Source organism: Mustelus asterias, chromosome 1 (assembly GCF_964213995.1).
Source record: "Mustelus asterias chromosome 1, sMusAst1.hap1.1, whole genome shotgun sequence".
Taxonomy (NCBI): domain Eukaryota; kingdom Metazoa; phylum Chordata; class Chondrichthyes; order Carcharhiniformes; family Triakidae; genus Mustelus; species Mustelus asterias.
In genome coordinates, this window is record NC_135801.1 from 95,918,095 (window position 1) to 95,939,137 (window position 21,043).

General features: G+C 40.4%; 1 protein-coding gene across 1 annotated transcript in view; it reads left to right on the forward strand.

Moving 5' to 3' along the window:
- The window catches only part of pi4k2b (phosphatidylinositol 4-kinase type 2 beta), a 53,096-nt gene that overhangs the window by 10,956 nt on the left and 21,097 nt on the right, over positions 1-21,043 (forward strand). Inside the window, exons 2-5 of the mRNA XM_078215539.1 lie at positions 10,859-11,059; positions 11,611-11,742; positions 13,929-14,082; positions 19,385-19,452. Coding sequence (XP_078071665.1) covers positions 10,859-11,059; positions 11,611-11,742; positions 13,929-14,082; positions 19,385-19,452 — 555 coding nt within the window. The remainder of the gene's footprint in view (positions 1-10,858; positions 11,060-11,610; positions 11,743-13,928; positions 14,083-19,384; positions 19,453-21,043) is intronic.

A 21,043-nucleotide genomic window follows, 5' to 3' on the forward strand; every position in this document is an offset into this window, starting at 1 on the left:
GAGTAGACCTGACACAGGCACAGATAAGGGCACAGTTTCAGCAGCAGGTCAAGTTTAGACATTGTTAATGAAGGGCAGAAATCATCTGTGATGGAGTGAACTATGGGGTTAGAACATAAGCTCCTGGTCAAAACTGATGCATCACAAATAGCATCAACAATGTTGGATTTGAACATGTACCAGAAAAGCAAATTTATTTATTTTCTAGTCTGCACATATCTTTGGTCCATTTCTTGCTACTACCTTTATTCATCCAACTTTTCTCTTCCAACCATGGATGATGCCACCTTTTACGATTTCTCTGTGGGGATTGTTGGGTGCTTGAATATCGCCATTGGCTTTAATTTGTGCCACCTACCATTCAAGATGGGACCACTGTGAATCATGTCTTTCCACTGTTTTTGGTTGGTGTTTACTGGCATGCCCAAGTTCTTAAATGTTTCAACCATATTTCCAGTGCAGCGCAATCTGTAGGCATTCTTTTGCATAGCAAAACTGAATTTGATGACTTTGTTATTGAATCAGGTGACAAATGCTGTGAAATTGTTTTCAAGTTTTAAGTCAGGCCTTTTCAGAATTCTGGAATTCCTGAATATCATCATTCTTTTCTCAAGGAGGGGAGTTTAATAACTCCGCTGCTGATAATATTGAGTACAGGAGTTGGGACATTGTTACAACTATCCAAGACATTGGTACGGCTGCATTTGGAGTTCTGCGTACAATTCTGGTCACCCTCCTATAGGAAGGATGTTATTAAACTGGAAAGGATGCAAAAAAGACTTACAAAGATGTTACTGGGACTGGCAGGCTTGAATTATGAGAGGCTGGATGGACTGGAACTTTCTTTCGCTGGAGCATGGGAGGATGCGGGGGTGACCTTTTTATAGAGGTTTACAAAATCATGAGAGGCATAGATCAGGTGAACAGCCGCGGTCTTTTTCCCCAGGATAGGGGAGTCCAAAACTAAAGGACATAGGTTTAAGGTGAGAGGGGAAAGATTTAAAAGGGACCTGAGGGGCAGCTTCTTCACGCACAGGATAGTGTGTATACAGAATGAGCTACCAGTGGAGATGATAGATGCAGATACAATTACGATATTTAAAAGACATTTGGACAGGTACATCATGGAGACAAAGTAGAAATAGTCGACTGCTTCAGGTTTTTAGGTGGACAGATCACAAAGAAAGCCCACCGACGCCTCTACTTTTTCAGAAGACTAAGGAAATTTGGTACGTCCACTACAACTTCCTCCAACATTTACAGATGCACCATAGAAAGCATTCTTTCTGGTTGTATCACAGCTTGGTTTGGCTCCTGCTCTATCCAAAACCGCAAGACACTACACAGGGTCGTGAACGAAGCCCAGTCCATCACTCGAACCAGCCTCTCTCCCACTGACACTGTCTATCCTTCCCGCTGCCTCAAAAGCAGCCAGCATAATTCAGGATCCCATGCACCCCGGACATACACTCTTCCACCTTCTGTCGGGAAAAAGATACAAAAGTCTGAGGATATGTACCAACTGACTAAAAAACAGTTTCTTCCCTGTTGCCATCAGACTTCTGAATGGATCTACCTCGCATTAAATTGATCTTTCTCTACACCCTAGCTATGACTGTAACACTACATTCTGCACTCTCTCTTTTCCTTCTCTATGAACAGTACGCTTTGTCTGTACAGTGCGTAAGAAACAATACTTTTCACTGTATACCAATATGTAACAATAAATCAAATCAAAATTACGCTTTGTACAGTAACAGCAACACTTCACTACTTTTATATTCTATTCCTTCAGCAGTAAATACCAAGATTCCATTTAACTTATTACATGCTGTAACACCATGCTAGTTTTCTACAATTCATGCATGAAGACACCTAGATCTCTCTGCACTGAAGCACTCCAAAATTTCTCTCCATTTAGATCATTTGTTGTCTAATTTTTCCTATCAAAATGGATAACCTCAGATTTATCCACGTTAAACTCCATCTGCCAAATTTTGCCTCATTCACTTAACCTATTCGTATAGCGCCATGGAGGTCTTCAGCACAAAGAAAGGATCTTCAGCTCATTGAATCCACGCCAGTCAAAGACAAACCATCCAACAATTGTAATTCCATTTTCCAGTACTTAGTCCATAGTCTTGAATGCCTTGACATTGCAAATGAACATCTAAATGCTTCTTAAATGTTACGAGTCTCTGCCTCCACCACCCTTTCAGGCAGTAAGTTTCAGACTCCTATCACCCTTTGGATGAAAGTTATTTTTCTCACATCCCCTTTAAGCCTCCTGCCCCTTACCTTGAAATGATGCTGCCTGATCATTGTTCCTTCCAGGGGGATAATTTTCTTCCTGTCTACCCTATCTATACTCAATTTTATACATCTTCAGTCTCCTCTGTTCCAAGGAAAACAACCCCAATCTATTCAATCTCTCTTCATAACTAAAACTCTCCAGCTCAGGCAACATCCTAATAAATCTCCTCTGCACCCATTCCAGTGCCATTGCATCCCTCCTATAATGTGGATTCCAGAACTGCGCACACTCTTGCATTTGTAAATTTCTTATTTCCTTATTGCAGTTTGCTTTCCCGCATATTCTGGTGTCATCTGCACATTTGGCTATGGTACCGAGTATCCCTGCATCCAGCCATTAATATAGATTGTAAATAGTTGAGGCCTGAGGATCAAAACCCTGTGGCACCCCACTAGTTAAATCTTGCCAATCAGAATAACGCCCATTTATCCTGTGTGAATCTTGTTAGCCAATCCTCCATCCAGGCAATAAATTACCCCTGATCCCACGTGAATTAACCTTGTGTGTTAACCTTTTGTGTGGCACTTCAAGTACCTTCTGGAAGTCCAGACACATCTACAGGATCCCCATTATCCACTTTGTTTGAGTTCTTCAAAGATGTAGCAAGCAAATTAATCCAACGTGGTTTACCCATCGTAAAACCATGCTGACTCTAATGTCCTGCTATTACTTCCTTAATGGATTCTAATAATTTTCCAATGACAGATATTAAACTTATTGGCCTTTAGTTTCCTACATTTTGACCCCCCTCCCTTTTTGAGTAAGGGCATTATTATATTAGTATTTTTCCAATCACTGGAACCTTTCCCATATCCAGGGAATTTTGGAATATTGTAACCAATGGATCCACTATCTCCAGCATCACTTCCTGTAAGACCCTAGGATGTGGGCCCAACAGGCCCTGGTAACTTGCCTGCCTTCAATCCCGATAGTTTACTCAGTACTTTTTCCTTAGTGATAGTTCTAATTCCTCCCTTTCTATAACCTCTGCATTTTCTGTTACCATTGAGGTGGTACTTATGTCCTCCACTGTGAAAACTGGGGCTAAATATTTATTTAGTGTCTCAGCCATTTCTGTGTTCCTCACTATTAACTCCCCATCCTCCAAGGGACCAATGTTCATTTTAGCTACTCTCTTTCTCTTTATCTCCACCCCACATACCACCTTTCCTTCTCTTTGAAATATATTTTAGTTGGGAGGACTTGATTATCATAAATATCTGCCACTGTTCATCAACTGTCCTAACTTTTAGTCTTGCCAGTCCATTAGGGCCAAATCTGTCCTTGTGTTTAACTCCAGAATTGAGGGCCCTTAACTATGAGATCATTCATTAGCCCTACTCATTACATAATACCAGATCTGGAATTGCATGCTCCCTGGTTGGTTCCCCGAATACATTGCTCCAAAAAAATAACCTTTAATACATTCGGTGTATTATCAGACTATCCTTGCCAACTTGATTATTCCAGTCAATCCACATGTTAGAACCACCCATGATTATTGTTGTACCTTTCTTAAAGCTCTTGGCATTATTTAGTTTATACTGCGGAATTACTGTTTGAGGACCTATAGATTATTCTCGCTAAGGACTTATTTCCCTTATTATTTCTACCCAGACTAATTCTATGTCTTGGACTCCAGTCGAAAGATAGGGTTCGAACGTGCACAGGGAAGCCACTTTGCTTTGCGAATTGAACGCGTTAACCACTCGGCCATCGCAGCCGCTGTCTATATAATTTCTCACTCCAGCACTAATCCCTTCCTTAACTAACAAGGTTACACCACCTCCTTTTCCTTCTTGCTTATCCTACCAAGATACTAAGTACCCTTGCACATACAATTCCCAACCTTCGTTTCCCTGCAACTGCAAATCAGTAATCTCCACTAAATCATACCCATTTGTTTCTCTGTGCTGTTAACTCAATTTTATTCCAAATGCTTCGTGCATTCAGATACAAAGCCTTTGTTTGTTTTTATTATCCAATTTCCTTCTGTTGTATGAGCCCTTGGTGTAATATGACTTTCATATGACCTGTCGCTACCTTTTGCTTTCTATTGACACTCACTCATCACTAACTTGCACTCCTATCTTTAATTTTGACTTCCTAATTTTTCGTGCAACTGAACCCTCAGCCCCACCACTTAGTTTAAAACCCTAGTTATGCAGTCCACAAGAACACTGGTCCCAGCACAGTTCAGATGTAAGCCTCCCCAGCAGTACAGCCCCCACTTTCCCCAGTACTGATGCCAATGCCCCACTTCTCCCACACTAGTCTTTCAGCCACATAAGCATCTCTTTAATTTTATGCGGGATCTCCCCCCTCCCACTGCAAGTTCCTCTCTAGCCCAGAGCAGATGTCACTAACTGAGCTGAAGTTCCTCAATCAACCAACATTTGCTGCAGACATGGTCACTATGAACCACAGTGGGGTCTACCAGTTCCCACTTGTTGCAGCTACATCACAACACCTGGTCCTGCATCCATATTTTATTGAATTAACATTTATTTAATTTAGAATTTCAATTTGTTTTTATTTTCCCACTAATCTTTGCTTTCCACAATTTGTTTTCCCCCTACCTAGTCTTCACTCCCCAAGTCACAAAGATAGAGAGAGAGAGACTCGCCTACCAGTCACTTAACCTGTAATTTCACACAGACATGGGTTCACTCAATACTGTAGTGCTGCTGCAATTTCTGTTGCATTGGCATGCACCTGGTCCCACTGATCTGTGGACACAGCCAAGAAAGCAAGCAATACCCCCCTCTCCCACCTTCCTGATCCCTTTCATCTACCTTGATGCCCAAGCACTGAGCAAAATGGCACTGATGGGGTTATTTCTGTAATTGGTGGGTCAGGGAGCTAACTTTGGGAAATTACTTTGGGACATGCTTCTCAAGTGTGAATGAACTGAGTTTCAACTCCATTTGAACTGGAGCACAAATTACCCATGAACAACATTAAAATGGAATGAGGGAAGGAGAAGGAAAATACATGGTAGAGAAGAAATTAAATGACCTATAAAGAAGTAGTATTGTGTTACTAGCCAGCATCCTTCGTCTGGAAGGAAAATCGTGCACATTAGTATGGACATGCGACTGGCTGTTTTATGTGTACCTGTTGATAAGAAATGCGTTATTACAGCTGTTGTGACCATTTCGTAATATATGTTGTTGCTTTGCGCCAGTAAACACACAGTAGTAACCTTTGTGTTGAATCTTTCCTCAATCTCTTCAGGGATTTGCAAGGACAAAGTTTGATAAAATGATATTGGCTGCAATGTCAGCATAAATTTGTTTTACAAATACTGGTTCACCTTCTCTTTCATCCCACCCAGCAATCTAGACAATGTTTGTTTACTTTGCGAAGTCCAGCACATCCGGTGAGTTTGTTTATATTTTATAACCCCCCTAACATTTCTTGATAGATGTTGAAGCATTCAGAGTGTTACTATTTATGAAATATGGAACAAGCGTATCAACTGAAAATTAAAGTTTTTGGTTGAATGAGTTTAATCGTTCACAATGTCATTATAAAATATTTCCAAGCAAGATTTCCTCCAACGCACAATTAGGCCACAGCAGGTAATTTCTTTTAACTTTTTAGAACCTGTAGCAAGTAGATTGAATCTACTGTTAAAAGCACATTTTGGACATTTCTAGCCAGCCTCATGGTAACCATTTTTAATTTGTCATATGTTTCCATAGCTGTATCTGATAGTGACATTTTCAGACTCAATGCAGACTAGGCTACCATTTTCAATTAATATTAGTCACTAATCAAAAACTACATTTGTGGCACAAAATCACATTGCAGCCAATATCATTTTATCAGACTTTGTCCTTGCAAATCTCTGAAGAGATTGAGAAAAGAGAAATAAAATGACTTTATAATCTTTCATCTTCAGTATTCCACTTGGGGTCATGGGTTAAAATTGCTGTACAACCTTCTTTTGCATTTGAACATGACTGCTAAAGTCCTGGATACATTTTTCAACTGCACTGAGATGCTTGGCACATGGTGTCATGTTCTAAGATTCAGCTAGGTAGCTGTCTCAAATTTACGGCCATATCTATTGTCACTTGGAAAATTTAGTAATCTTGCTCCCAATGTCAATGATACTTGATTGAATACATTGCCACATGGGATCAGAACATTTGAAAAAAAATTGTGTGGAAAATATTGGAATAAAATAAAATAATTTCCAATGTTTCGTATTATAATGTATAAAAAGATGTTTCTAATTTTCTCAAAGAATTTGGAGGATCACATGATGTAAGTGTGGAAGCGGCTGTGTTTTTGAGAATTCTGGCACTACGCATCTTTTAATCCTTTTTTATCCTGATGCACAACCCATAATTATTTGATCCTGATGTGTTTAATCTGTTTTATTCCTGCAATCTCCTGACTAAATTTTGGTGATAGAGCTGAGAAAATCCTCATTTGATTGAGATGCTCAGAGACTGCCAGGGGGGGCCGAGTTTGCAGTGACAGTTTCACTGGTAAATGGACCTATACTTTGGCGGCGCCATAGACATTGATATGGCTGCCATTGTGAGTGAAGTTGTGGACAACAGTTTGGCTCCTTGGTACAGACTGCTCATGTTGAACTATGATATATCCCAAAGAGAAAGGATTTTCTTCTCTGCTTCATCCAATCTGTCGAGAGGGCCATTTCTCCAGTGGAGCTCACCTTCAGTCCTTGGAAGTCCTGCTGCATGGTATGTTGAACATCATGGTTGATTTGGGGAGACGTGGCCAGAGAGGGTGTATCCATGTGCCCAGTCTCCTGAGGGGAGCCAAGGATAATTCCAAGCTGAAGTTGAGAACTGGTTGCCATGCTTTTGCAATCTCGAAGGTTGGGCGTTTGGAGTTCAAAGGAGCATGTTGTATTCGGTCTTCGAGGCCTGGGGTCAGTCAAAGAATCCAACCACTGGTCTTATGTTGTCTTGTCCTCTGTTTGTTGGGAAGTGGTGGAGGCAGCCAGACATAACTGGTCTTCACCCGCCGGGGCCTAAATTTCTGTTTACCAGGACTTCGGAGTGATGACATGGCGGAGGTGCAAAGGCTTCAGTGCAACTCTAGATGGATCTTGGATGTTGTTTGATAATATTATGGATTTGGCCTTTTCGAGCTCCATGGATGGTTATATTATCCAGCAGTTCATGATTAATCCTGAATTTTATTCCCTTGTGATTATACTCCTGATATTATGGTGTTGTCTTTTATCCAGACAAGAATGTATGATATGAGCACAAGAGGCATTTGTCGCTTGTTTATCCTGTGAAAATCGGGATTCTTTAGTCCTCGACTGTGCCCCCTGTAATTATATCCTTGTGTAGACTCTGTACTGTGCTTTTCCATATTGATGGGGGCAAACCTGTAGCAGAGCTCGTAGTTGAATTTTCCTGATTATCCTCTTTAAAGTAACCCTCGAATGTATCCCTCATAGCTTCATCTCTTAATTGATCCTGTTACATGATTTATCACATTGATAGGGGCAATCTTGTGAGTGAGCAAGTAATGATTTTTCACTTATTATCCTGTTGAGTCCAAGGACATGGTTTAACATTATCCCCTGTAATGTCATCTTTTAATTGATCTTGTTACATGATTTATCATATTGATAGGGGAAATCCTGAGTGAGCATGGTATCAAATTTGCCCTGTTATACTGGTATTATAATGATGGTTGGATTGAGTAGTACCATTGCCAAGAGGTGGGCAAGTAATATGAATGTAGTGGTTGTGACCCTACAAGTCCTTGTGGCAGGTGAGGGAAAACCCCCAAAGACTTGTAGGCCTGTGTATTTGTATTTGTGTTTTGGGGTTATACAATCTGACTCCTGTAATTGTACAGACAGGCTATATGTCCTGGGGAAAAATTGGCACTTCCAAGATGGTTGGGATGGGAAAAGCATTCTTTGGTGCATGACCAAGTCCAGCAGAAAGGAATAAACGTTCAAAGTTTGAGGCAACTTGTAAATCTGACCTTGTTTCCATTGGAACACACAAGATTTTGAAGCTGCTGAATATAATTTTTAATTGTTTTACTTCGAGTGTTAAAGTGCCAGCAGCCCAAGATGCCAGTTTTTGAGCCATGACGGTGTTATCGGCTGTTCTACAATTGACACTGTTTCATTGCCATATGTGCCATACATTTTCTTGCATAAATCATTGAAGAACAATGAGTAAGGATCCTGACTTTTTCCGCTCTCTCTCTTTGCTAAAGCTAGTTACTGTGACCCAGTAGTGCTGGCTGAGACTAGGTAACTTAAGAGTGGTGATTGAATGAGGTTTCCCCGGTCTCTGGATCCATGCCATACAGGAAATTTGATCTTTGTTGCAAATTATCAAGAACAAGATTTTAAGTTTAATTATCAACTGGAAGCTGTGATTACATCATTTTAAGCCTCAGATGATGGTAAATGTTGGGAGATTTGCAACATTTTCCTTTTTCATAAAATAATTGTTCAAATCCACAGAAAGGGATAAATATTTTTGTTCTTGGTTATAAGTATTTTGTGTTAAAGTTGTTTTATGTAGTCTTTAAATACTTATTTTGCAGTCTGTGGTGAATGCCACTTGTTGTTGCTGCACTTTGCCCACAGACTATATTAGAGAGCCAAAATGGTTTGCTGTCATTTTATGGATGCCTGGGATCTGTGAACAGGGCAAACAACAGCATGCCTCCTCAAACATTCAGATGAAAGAATCCACAGAGATTAAATCAGCAAATGGAAAATAATGTACAAAAAGGAAAGAAAGATGGGAAAATGTATTTTAAATCCCCAAAGATAATTAATCTGAAAGGATGAGACTCCATATTTGTGAAACTAAATTTTCAGTGCCAGCAATGGTGTTAGGGAGGAATAAGGACTTGTCACACCATTGTTTTTAAAAATCACTTGCGCGTGACGGGACCCACATCTTTTACTGGTGTGTTTCATGCAGCGGTTCTCAAAACATAGACCACCTGGTTGGCCCATGGACCATGTATGACCTCTAGGTGTCCAAGCTGATCTAAAATGCATGTTACTGATGTGCAGCACTATGGCTGAAGCCACACAAGAAAACAAGCCAAAACCTTTGTCACTGCCACTTACATGACATCATAAAACCACACTGGCTCCTGCATGCAGTAGCAACAGCAGTGTGGTCTTGTAAGCAAGATTTACGTAATTGTTATCATTGTTTGATGTACATAAAAATAAAAACTTCAGTCTTGTGATTTTTAACACGTTTAAAATAAACATGATCTCATTTGTATGAAAATGTATTTTTGTGGCATGATACAATTTGCTTATTTTCTATTTAAAAATGCATGAATTCATTGCATTTAATACTGAACAAGTGGTGAAGTATTAAGTCTCCTCGTGGTGATAAAAAGCAAGTAGGGTAGGTGGTCCATGGGGTTTTTTGCTCCACCTCAGTAATCTGCAGACAAAATATTTTGTGAACCACTGGTTTAATGCATATCTAATAGGTAAGTACCCTGACTTTATTGCAATTATGTCAACAAGTCTCTAGGCAAGGTATAGGACAGCTTGGACGGCAACTTCCTTCTTTCCACTTTTATGTGCAGACACTCGAATATTTGATTTACAACTTAATCATTATTAGCAATGCAACACTTGGGTCATATTTCCCAAGATGTTGAAGTGTACAGCAAAAGCTGTCTATTTTACGACAGATGAATGTTACATTTTGCAGCACTGACCTCTTGCCCCAATCCTTGTATGTAATTTTTTTTCAGTCACTGAGAAAATTCTGGATCAGAACTTTATAATCTGAAAAGTCTATAATATTTCTGATTCTGTAATTGTAAGTCTCTTGTCTTTGAGATTGCCACAATTTTGTGCCATTTTAGTTTTTAATATTTGTAGCCCAGTGTTGGGAATGGTCAGATTTCCCCATTTCCCCAAATCACACCCTTGCCCTGCTCTGTAGTTGTCTGTTATCAATTCTGTCTCTCAGATCATTGCATACTTGCTCTGCTTCTTTTCAGCCATGGGAGTAATCGAGTCATGGCAATACATTTTTGGATACCAGTTTCATATCTTTGCCAATAGTAGTTGGTGCCTGCAACCAATGAAATTTGTCATCATGCACAGTGATTTTATTGTAAATGCATAGTATTAATTCTGTATAAGTGCCTCAAGTACCTAGCCTTTTTCATCTCAGCAATTTTGAACAGATGTGGTGGCACAAGAAATTCCTCTCGGATGATGGGTGAGGGCATTGTGGAGACCATTCACACAGACATGGCATAGCAAAGCAACGTATCCACTATAGAATGAGCAACATGTATGAAGTTTTTAAAAATCATGTCCTGATTACAAAATGGCCAAGTATGGTGCACATTTCACTAATCCATTCTAAAGGAGAGAACTTTGATTTTGGCCAATTTTAGTGTCCCATGCACTTTTGCTTTTATATATTTTGTAATTATTGCTCATGCACTAATTTTAAATGTTGGATGCAACATTTAAACTTGGTATGTTTGAAATAAAGATTTATGAACTGATCACCTTTTTTCTTCCAGAAAATAATCGGAGTGTTCAAACCAAAAACAGAGGAGCCTTATGGGCAGTTAAATCCAAAATGGACCAAATTTTTCCACAAGATCTGCTGTCCTTGCTGTTTTGGCCGTGGTTGTCTCATACCTAATCAAGGTTATCTGTCAGAAGCTGGTGCTTGTCTTGTAGATGAAAAACTGGGTCTGGGAGTTGTACCAAAAACCAAGGTATGTTACTGTAAGTTTTATGGAAATCGCTGAAATAAATTGCAGAATTGTATCTTCTGCTGTTGCTGCTTTCCTTAGAAACACTCCTGCTTTTCAACCCAGTTTCAGTAAGGCCATACGCCAAGAGAGGTGCCCTGTGCACTGCACAAACCATCTCAGACTCAGTTTTAATGCAAATTCATGCCATATAGTGTTAGTCCATATAAATTAGCCTCACTTTCTAAAAGCTTGTTCTTTATTTCCAATTAATTTAGTAAGTCCTCTCAGAACCTATATTTCAAATAAGGCTTTGATTAATCATATCCCTCTTTAGTTCCAAGCTATATAAATGTACCAGTAGATGGCTCTCATGCAAGCATTTTGTTGTCGAACTACTATCTAGTACAAGTTTTCTTTATTGTCTGTTATATAGTAATGTGCATAATCCTGCTTTTGAAGTGATTTTTCAATGTATCCGTTCCAAGAAGTGAATTCAGAATGCTATTCATAGCTGATCCAATCTCAGAATCTGCCCCACTAATAATTCCATATGGATTTTTTTTAAAACATAGGTAGTTTGGCTTGCAAGTGAAACATTCAACTATAATGCAATAGATCGTGCAAAATCTAGAGGGAAAAAATATGCTCTCGAAAAAGTGCCAAAGGTTGGTCGCAGGTTCCATAGGATTGGGCTACCGCCAAAGGTATTACTCTTCAAAATCTTTTGTAGGTAATGACAGTCTGAGTTTTTATAGCCATTTTAGTATCTTTCAGTTTTTGGTGTTTACTTGAGTATAGCAATAAGTTATTTAGATATTATATTCTGAATTTAGGCAATGTTGTTTTCAATGTGTGGAATGCTTTTTTCCAACATTATGCCCATCACTGTTTAGTTTCATTTTAAGAAGTCTCACAACACCAGGTTAAAGTCCAACAAGTTTATTTGGTATCACAGCTTTCAGAGTGTCGCTCCTTCTTCAGGTGAGTGAAGAGTTGTGTTCACAAACAGGGCATATGTAGAGACAAACTCAATTTACAAGATAATGGTTGGAATGCGAGTCTTTACAGGTAATCAAGTCTTAAAGGTACAGACAATGTGATTGGAGAAAGGGTTAAGTACAGGTTAAAGAGATGTGTATTGTCTCCAGCCAGGACAGTTAGTGAGATTTTGCAAGCCCAGGCTAGTCGTGGAGGTTACAGATAGTGTGACATGAACCCATGATCCCGGTTGAGGTTGTCCTCATGTCATAGAGTCATAGAGGTTTACAGCATGGAAACAGGCCCTTCGGCCCAACTTGTCCATGCCGCCCTTTCTTTTTTAAAACCCCTAAGCTAATCCCAATTGCCTGCATTTGGCCCATATCCCTCTATACCCATGTAACTATCTAAATGCTTTTTAAAAGACAAAATTGTACCCGCCTCTGCTACTACCTCTGGCAGCGTGTTCCAGACACTCGCCACCCTCTGTGAAAAAATTGCCTCTCTGGACACTTTTGTATCTCCCCTCTCACCTTAAACCTATGCCCTCTAGTTTTAGACTCCCCTACCGTTGGGAAAAGATATTCCCCAGATTGTGTGTGGAATTTAGCAATCAGTTTCTGCTCAGTGATTCTGCGTTGTTGTGTGTCGTGAAGGCTACCTTGGAGAACACTTACCCAAAGATCAAGAGGCTGAATGCCCATGACTGCTGAAGTGTTCCTTGACAGGAAGACCACACTCCTGCCTAGTTTTGGAGGATTTTGAACACTTTAGTTACGGGCATTCAGCTTCTGATTTTCGGGTAAGCGTTCTCCAAGGCGGCCTTCACGACACACGACAACGCAGAATCGCTGAGCAGAAGCTGATAGCCAAGTTCCGCACAGATAAGGACGGCCTCGACCAGGATCTTGGGTTCATGTGACACTATGTGTAACCCCCACGACTTGCCTGGGCTTGCAAAATCTCATTTAACTGTCCTGGCTGGAGACAATACACACCTCTTTAACCTGTTGCTTGGCCCTCTCTCCACTCACATTGTCTGTACCTTTTAAGACTTGATTACCTGTAAAGACTCGCATTCCAACCATTGTCTTGTAAATTGAGCTTGTGTCTATATGTGCCCTGTTTGTGAACACAACTCACTCACCTGAAGAAGGAGCGACACTCCGAAAGCTTGTGCTACCAAATAACCCTGTTGGACATTAACCTGGTGTTGTGAGACTTCTTACTGTGCTTATCCCAGTCCAACGCTGGCATCTCCACATCATAGTTTCATTTTGACAGTTCCTGACCATTTTATTGTTAGATAAATATAAGGACAAAATATGGCAATGCACAATTTAGAGGGAACAATATACTTTGGCCAAGGTTTGTGTGATGCTATTGTTATATAATTAACTTAAATTTTGTAATCCCATGACTAATTTCAGCAGGTTAATGTGACAGCAGAGTGTTCCCATATGATTTTAAAATACAGAACATGTAATCTGTCCCATAGGTCTCCAAAACTGCTTGGTGTAGAGAGAAAATGGAGCCCATAGGTCATAAGTGGACTGTATTAATCCATTAAATTGACTTAGTAAATCGCTGCCTTGAAAACTATGGATGAAGAATTTAATTAACTTGATCCAAAACATTTTTGGTGTGGTCAATCGGGTTGATTTGAGTAGGTATTATGTTTAATGTTACTTTAAATGTTTGGAAAAGTTACTGCTGATAATGCATGGAGTCCATTAATTTAAGACTGAACCACTGCAGGAATCTGTTGCTGAATGATGATGATTATTTGTGCAACAACAACACAATAGACTCTTTGCTATAGCTGTTTCTATTGAGAGTCCAGACTGGCTCTTCTCGGAAATGTAAACACAAAATAGCCCTTAAGACTTCAGTCTGTATCCTGTTTCTATAGGTTGGTTCCTTTCAACTGTTTGTAGAAAGTTACAAGGAAGCAGACTATTGGCTTCGAAAATTTGAAACTGACCCATTACCAGAAAACACTCGCAAGCAGTTTCAGTCTCAGTTTGAGAGATTGGTGATCTTGGATTACGTCATTAGAAATACAGGTAAATATGAATTGTTAACTTTGTCCAGAGAAATCTCTTGGCTTTGAAAAATATTTTTGCCATTGAGGTTAAGTTGATGCTTGAATGTTTTCCTTGCATGCTAATTTTGGATGTGCTTTTAAGAAGTAGAAGATTAGAATTAAAAATCTTCTCTCCTCCCAATTTACCCCCTCTCCCAATTAAGCATATTAATTTAGCAGCAACTGACAATGCATCAAGTGCACTAAACCTACTTTACATATCTTGGGAGCTGGAAATGGTACCAATTAATCCATCGGCATGAAAAATGTCGGTTGGAAGACCAAGTGACAACCTGGAGGTTTGAATGCAAATAATGGTGAATGCACAGTGGAACTTGGTGTTATTGCAAGCTCATAATTTTCAAAATATTACTTATGGAATTCCTGCCATGATAAGTGACTTGCGAGAGCAATATTTATTTTCAACCATGTTTCGTGAGATTGAGGTGATGTATAAATCAGATTACATAAGTTAAACAAACACTTCCCTGAAAGTTTTCAGTGAACCAGTTGGGATTTCTAACAATTGTTTTTCTGATGTTGGCCTGTAAATAACACATTTACTGAATTCAGTCCTACAGCGTATTTGAAATATTTCCCTTTGGGTTGCTAGCTCTGTTTGATAAGTTCCACCATAACCCAGTGTATCCCGAGCAGATGTTTTGTTTTGTAGATGATGCTTAGGAGGTAAACTTAATAGGCAGCCACATGGTAAAATATATTAATATAATGCAAAGCACTCTTCTGTCCTTTTGTCTTCCCCCAAAAGTGGCCAAGAAGAGCCATAAAATATCTTGGGCTGTTGGTTCATAAATGTTAACCATAATTTAATTAGTGAAATTAGATATTTCCAAGTGGAAACATTAAAATATAGGAAGAGTGTAAATTGGATATAAAAGATTAAGAATTATCTGGTTGTGATTTTAAGATGGTTAAATGTTTTGATGGGGTAGATGGAAGTGAACTTTTGTTTCAGATTAAGGAACCCAGAACCAGGGGCATTACACTAAAACGGTTTGGGAATGATGTCAGGAAACCTTTTTACTCCGCAGTGAAAATCTAAAACACTCCTCCTTCAGTTGTTGAGATTTTTAGTTGACAATTTAAAAATTGAGTGGTAGATGTTGAGGAAGAGCAATGGAATCAAAATCAGGAAATAGATAATGGCTGACCACTTCACAACTAACTTGAACAGGGCTGAGGGGGTGAATGACCTAATCCTATTTCTATGTTCTTAAGGAGTTGCATATGATTATCTATGCTTTACAATTAAGTGTGTTAGATAGATGGTCAATTTCTATCTAAAATTGCCAATCCATTTTTTTAAAAATCCTGCTGTATCCTCTGGTCCCCATTGCTATCCGCAAATCCACCAACCTTTGTGTCATCCGCAAACTTACTAATCAAACCATTTACATTTTCTATATATATTACAAACAGCAAAAGTCCCAGCACTGATCCCTGAAGAATGCCACTTGTCACAGCCTTCCATTCAGAAACGCACCCTTCCGCTGCTACCCTCTGTCTTCTATGACCGAGCCAGTTCTGTATCCACCTTGCCAACTCATCTCTGATCCCACGCGACTTCACTTTCTGCACTAGTTTGCCATAAGGGACCTTGTCAAAGCCTTGCTGAAGTCCATGTAAACAACATCCACTGCCCTTCCTCGCAAAAACTTGGTCAGGTTAGTAAGACATGACCTCCCTTTCACAAAACCATGTTGCCTCTTGCTAATATACCCACTTATTTCAAGTGGGAGTTAATCCTGTCTCAAAGAATCCTCTCCAATAATTTCCCTACCGCTGATGTAAGGCTCACCGGCCTGTAATTACCTGGATTATTCTTGCTACCCTTCTTAAATAAAGGAACGACATTGACTATTTTCCAATCCTCAGAGATCTCCCCTGTAGCCAGTGAGAATACAAAGATTTCCCTCAAGCCCCAGAGGATACAGCAGGATATAGATCGGTTGGAGACTTGGGCGGAGAGATGGCGGATGGAGTTCAATCCGGACAAATGTGAGATAATGCATTTTGGAAGGTCTAATATAGAGAGGAAATATACGGTAAATGGCAGAACCCTTAAGAGTATTGATAAGCAGAGGGATCTGGATGTACAGGTACACAGGTCACAAAGTGGCAACGCAGGTGGAGAAGGAAGTCAAGAAGGCATACGGCATGCATGCCTTCATCGGCTGGGGCATTGAGTTTAAAAATTGGCAAGTTATGTTGCAGCTTTATAGAACTTTAGTTAGGCCGCACTTGGAATACAGTGTTCAATTCTGGTCGCCACACTACCAGAAGGATGTGGAGGCTTTGGAGAGGGTACAGAAAAGGTTTACCAGGATGTTGCCTGGTATGGAGGACATTAGCTATAAGGAGAGGTTGGAGAAACTTGGTTTGTTCTCACTGGAACGACGGAGGTTGAGGGCAACCTGATAGAAGACTACAAGATTGAGGGGCATGGACAGAGTGGATAGTCAGAAGCTTTTTCCCAGGGTGGAAGAGTCAATTACTGGGGGGGGGGCATAGGTTTAAGGGGCCGGGGGATGTAGTGGAAGCAGATACGGTCGTGACTTTTAAGGGGGGGTCTAGACAAGTACATGAATAGGATGGAAATAAAGTGATATGGTCCCCGGAAAGGTAGGGGGCTTTAGTTCAGTCAGCCAGTATGGTCGGTGCAGGCTTGGGCCGAAGGGCCTGTTGCTGTGCTGTAATTTTCTTTGTTCTTTGTTCTTTAATCTGTTTTATTTGTTATGCAATGAGCTGAGAGGAAAGTTAAAATGTTAGCATTAAAATTCAAGCAAATAACTATAAGACACTTTAGTCAGATGGAATTATGACATTATAGCCATTAGTGAAACTTGGCTACAGGAGGGGCAGGACTGGCAGCTCAATGTTCCAGGGTTCCGATGTTTCAGACGTGATCGAGGCAGAGGGATGAAGGGTGGGGGGTGGCATTGCTCGTCAGGAAAAATGTTACAGCAGTGCTCGGGCAGGACAGATTAGAGGGCTTGTCTACCGAGGCCATATGGGTGGAGCTGAGAAACAGGAAAGGTATGACCACATTAATGGGGGTGTATTATAGACCACCCAATAGTCAGCGAGAATTGGAGGAGCAAATCTGCAGAGAGATAGCAGACAACTGCAGGAAACATAAAGTTGTGATAGTAGGGGATTTTACAAAGTGAATAAGAATAAGGAACCTTGGTTCTCGAGGGATATTGGAACTCTGATAAAGAAGAAGAGCGAGATGTATGACATGTATAGGCAACAGGGAGCAAATAAGATGCTTGAGGAGTATAAAAAGTGCAAGAAACTAAAGAAAGAAATCAGGAGGGCTAAAAGAGGACATGAGGTTGCTTTGGCAGACAAGGTGAAGAATAATCCTAAGAGCTTCTGCAGGTATATTAAGAGCAAAAGGATAGTAAGGGATAAAATTGGTCGTCTTGAAGATCAGAGTGGTCGGCTATGTATGGAACCAAAAGAAATGGGGGAGATATTTAAATGGGTTTTTTTGCATCCGTATTTACTAAGGAAACTGGCATGGAGTCTGGAAATAAGGCAAACAAGTAGGGAGGTCATGGAACCTATACAGATTAAAGGGGAGGAGGTGCTTGCTGTCTTGAGGCAAATCAGAGTAGATAAATCCCCAGGACCGGACAGGGTATTCCCTTAGACCTTGAAGGAGACTAGTGTTGAAATTGCAGGGGCCCTGGCAGATGTATTTAAAATGTCGGTATCCACGGGTGAGGTGCTGGATGATTGGAGGATAGCTCATGTTGTTCCGTTGTTTAAAAAAGGCTCAAAAAGTAATGTGGGAAATTATAGGCCGGTAAGTTTGACGTCAGTAGTAGGTAAATTATTGGAAGGAGTACTAAGAGATAGGATCTACAAATATTTGGACAGACAGGGACTTATTAGGGAGAGTCAACATGGCTTTGTGTGTGGTAGATCATGTTTAACCAATCTATTAGAGTTTTTCAAGGAGGTTACCAGGAAAGTGGATGAAGGGAAGGCAGTGGATGTTGTCTACATGGACTTCAGTAAGGCCTTTGACAAGGTCCTGCATGGGAGGTTAGTTAGGAAGGTTCAGTCACGAGGTATACATGGAGAGGTAGTAAATTGGATTAGACATTGGCTCAATGGAAGAAGCCAGAGAGTGGTAGTGGAGGATTGCTTCTGAGTGGAGGCCTGTGACGAGTGGTGTGCCACAGGGATCAGTGGTGGGTCCGTTGTTGTTTGTCATCTATATCAATGATCTGGATGATAATGTGGTAAATTGGATCAGCAAATTTGCTGATGATACAAAGATTGGAGGTGTAGTGGACAGTGAGGAAGGTTTTCAAAGCTTGCAGAGGGATTTGGACCCGCTAGAAAAATGGGCTGAAAAATGGCAGATGGAGTTTAATGCAGACAAGTGTAAGGTATTGCACTTTGGAAGGACAAACCAAGGTAGAACATACAAGGTAAATGGTAGAACACTGAAGAGTGCAGTAGAACAGAGGGATCTGGGAATACAGATACGTAATTCCCTAAAAGTGGCGTCACAGGTAGATAGGGTCGTAAAGAGTGCTTTTGGTACATTGGCCTTTATAAATCAAAGTATTGAGTATAAGAGTTGGAATGTTATGGTGAGGTTGTATAAGACATTGGTGAGGCCGAATTTAGAGTATTGTGTGCAGTTTTGGTCACCTAATTACAGGAAGGATATTAATAAGGTTGAAAGAGTGCAGAGAAGGTTTACAAAGATGTTGCCGGGACTTGAGAAACGGAGTTACAGAGAAAGGTTGAATAGGTTAGGACTTTATTCCCTGGAGCGTAGAAGAATGAGGGGAGATTTGATAGAGGTGTATAAAATTATGATAGTATAGATAGAGTGAATGCAAGCAGGCTTTTTCCACTGAGGCTAGGGAAGAAGAAAAACTAGAGGACATGGGTTAAGGGTGAAGGGGGAAAAGTTTAGTGGGGGGCTTCTTCAGAGAGTGGAATGAGCTGCCACATGAAGTGGTGAATGCGGGTTCACTTTTAACTTAATAAAAACTTGGACAGGTACATGGATGAGAGGGGTGTGGAGGGATATGGTCCAGGTGCAGGTCAGTGGGACTAGGCAGAAAAATGGTTCGGCACAGCCAAGAAGGGCCAAAAGGCCTGTTTCTGTGCTGTAAAGTTCTATGGAACACCCAAGAATCCATAGGTGGCTAGTATTTTTGAAGAAATTCATAAATATAAGAATTAGATTCCAAAGTATTTGATGACTTTTTCCTTCCTTTGTTCCACAGATAGAGGAAATGATAACTGGCTAATGAAATATGAGAAACCAGAAGCCAGAAAAGAATTTTCTGATGAGGTTAGTGCTAGAAATTCTCATTTAAATGCAGAGGTCTTGCCGGAAAGTGTAGCAAAATGTAAAGGAGTTGCAACGGTGTACCCTGCTTTATCTATTACAATTTAATGCTAATATTTGTCAATCAAACAGATTTTTACACATGATGTTATGAAAAAATGGTCGATTAATCCTGAGGTCTATTTTCCAAAAGCATGAGGGTCTGAGCTTGTTAAATATTTTATAGGTCATAATATGACCACCGTGACAGGATTTTTCAGATGGCAGGATTAAATCTTTCCTCACCGTTTATAGTAATTATTTTTGGTCAGTAAATCCTCTAAAGAGCCCTACCATAAAGCATAGTTGGTTGGTTCTCAATGGATCATCAATCATTTCACCTCTATGAAAGTTTGTCTATAGAATGAAACCATATCTGTTCAATATATAATTAAACTCTTGACATTTGTGCACATCTGTCCAATGGGACCACTTCCCATGAACTTCACAGTGTTGCATGTGAAAAAAAATGTCAGTTGCACAGCTTAAAAAACATGACTATCTGCTAAACTTGTCAATGACACACCAGAGTACAACACAGTGGTTAGCGCTGCTGCCTCAGCGTCAGGGACCCAGGTTCAATTCTGCCCTCGGGTGACTGTGTGGAGTTTGCAAATTTTTCCCGTGTCTGCGTGGGTTTCCTCCGGGTGCTCCTGTTTCCTCCCACAGTCCAAAGATAAGATGTGCTATGCTAAATTAACCCAAGTGTCAGGGGGATTAGCAGGGTAAATATGAGGGGTTATGGGAATAGGGCCTGGGTGGGATTGTGTTTGGTGTGGATTCGATAAGCCGAGTGGCCTCCTTCTGAACTGTAGGGATTCTGAGTATGACAGCAATAGCTTTTACAAGAACAGCACCTTAAAACTGGCAATCTCAGGACCAAGTCCCCATGCTGGATTTTGGATCTTGTTGGTTTTCAGGTTTGTCGGGTCAAGGGTCGGTTGGAACTTGGGAAAAGACATGCATGCAAGGCTGATAACTAATCAGAGCACCATTGTGCCAATGCAGCATCTACCCCAACAAACTGGCAAGTAATTCACTGCTCCAATAATAATAAAATGTTGCGTTTCAAGGCATTTCTTGTCTTCAGCTGGATTTGAGACACTGCCTATATTTAGAAAGTGCCTTTGACATAGTCAAATGCCTCACTCGCATTATCACACAACATTTAAGATGAACCACATGATACCCTAGGACAGATGCAAAATAGCTTGGTCAAAGAGCAGGTTTTAAAGGCATCTTAAATGAGGGATAGGTTTAGGATGAGAGGTTCGGTGCTTTAGGGTCTTGGCAGCTGAAAGTACAGCCACGGATGGAACTGCTAAATCGATAATGCCAGAACTGGAGGAGTGTGGATACCTTAAGGTTGGAGGAGATTACAGATGGAGGCAAGCACGTGGAGGGATTTGTAAATTGGGATGGGAATTTTAAAATCAAGGCACTTGCAAGAGTTGATGTGGGCTGGCGAGCTTGCTGGCTGAACAAAGACTTTGGAAGTTTGAGGACCCAGACAGCTAAGTTTTGGATGACCTCAAGTTTATGGAAATTAAAATGT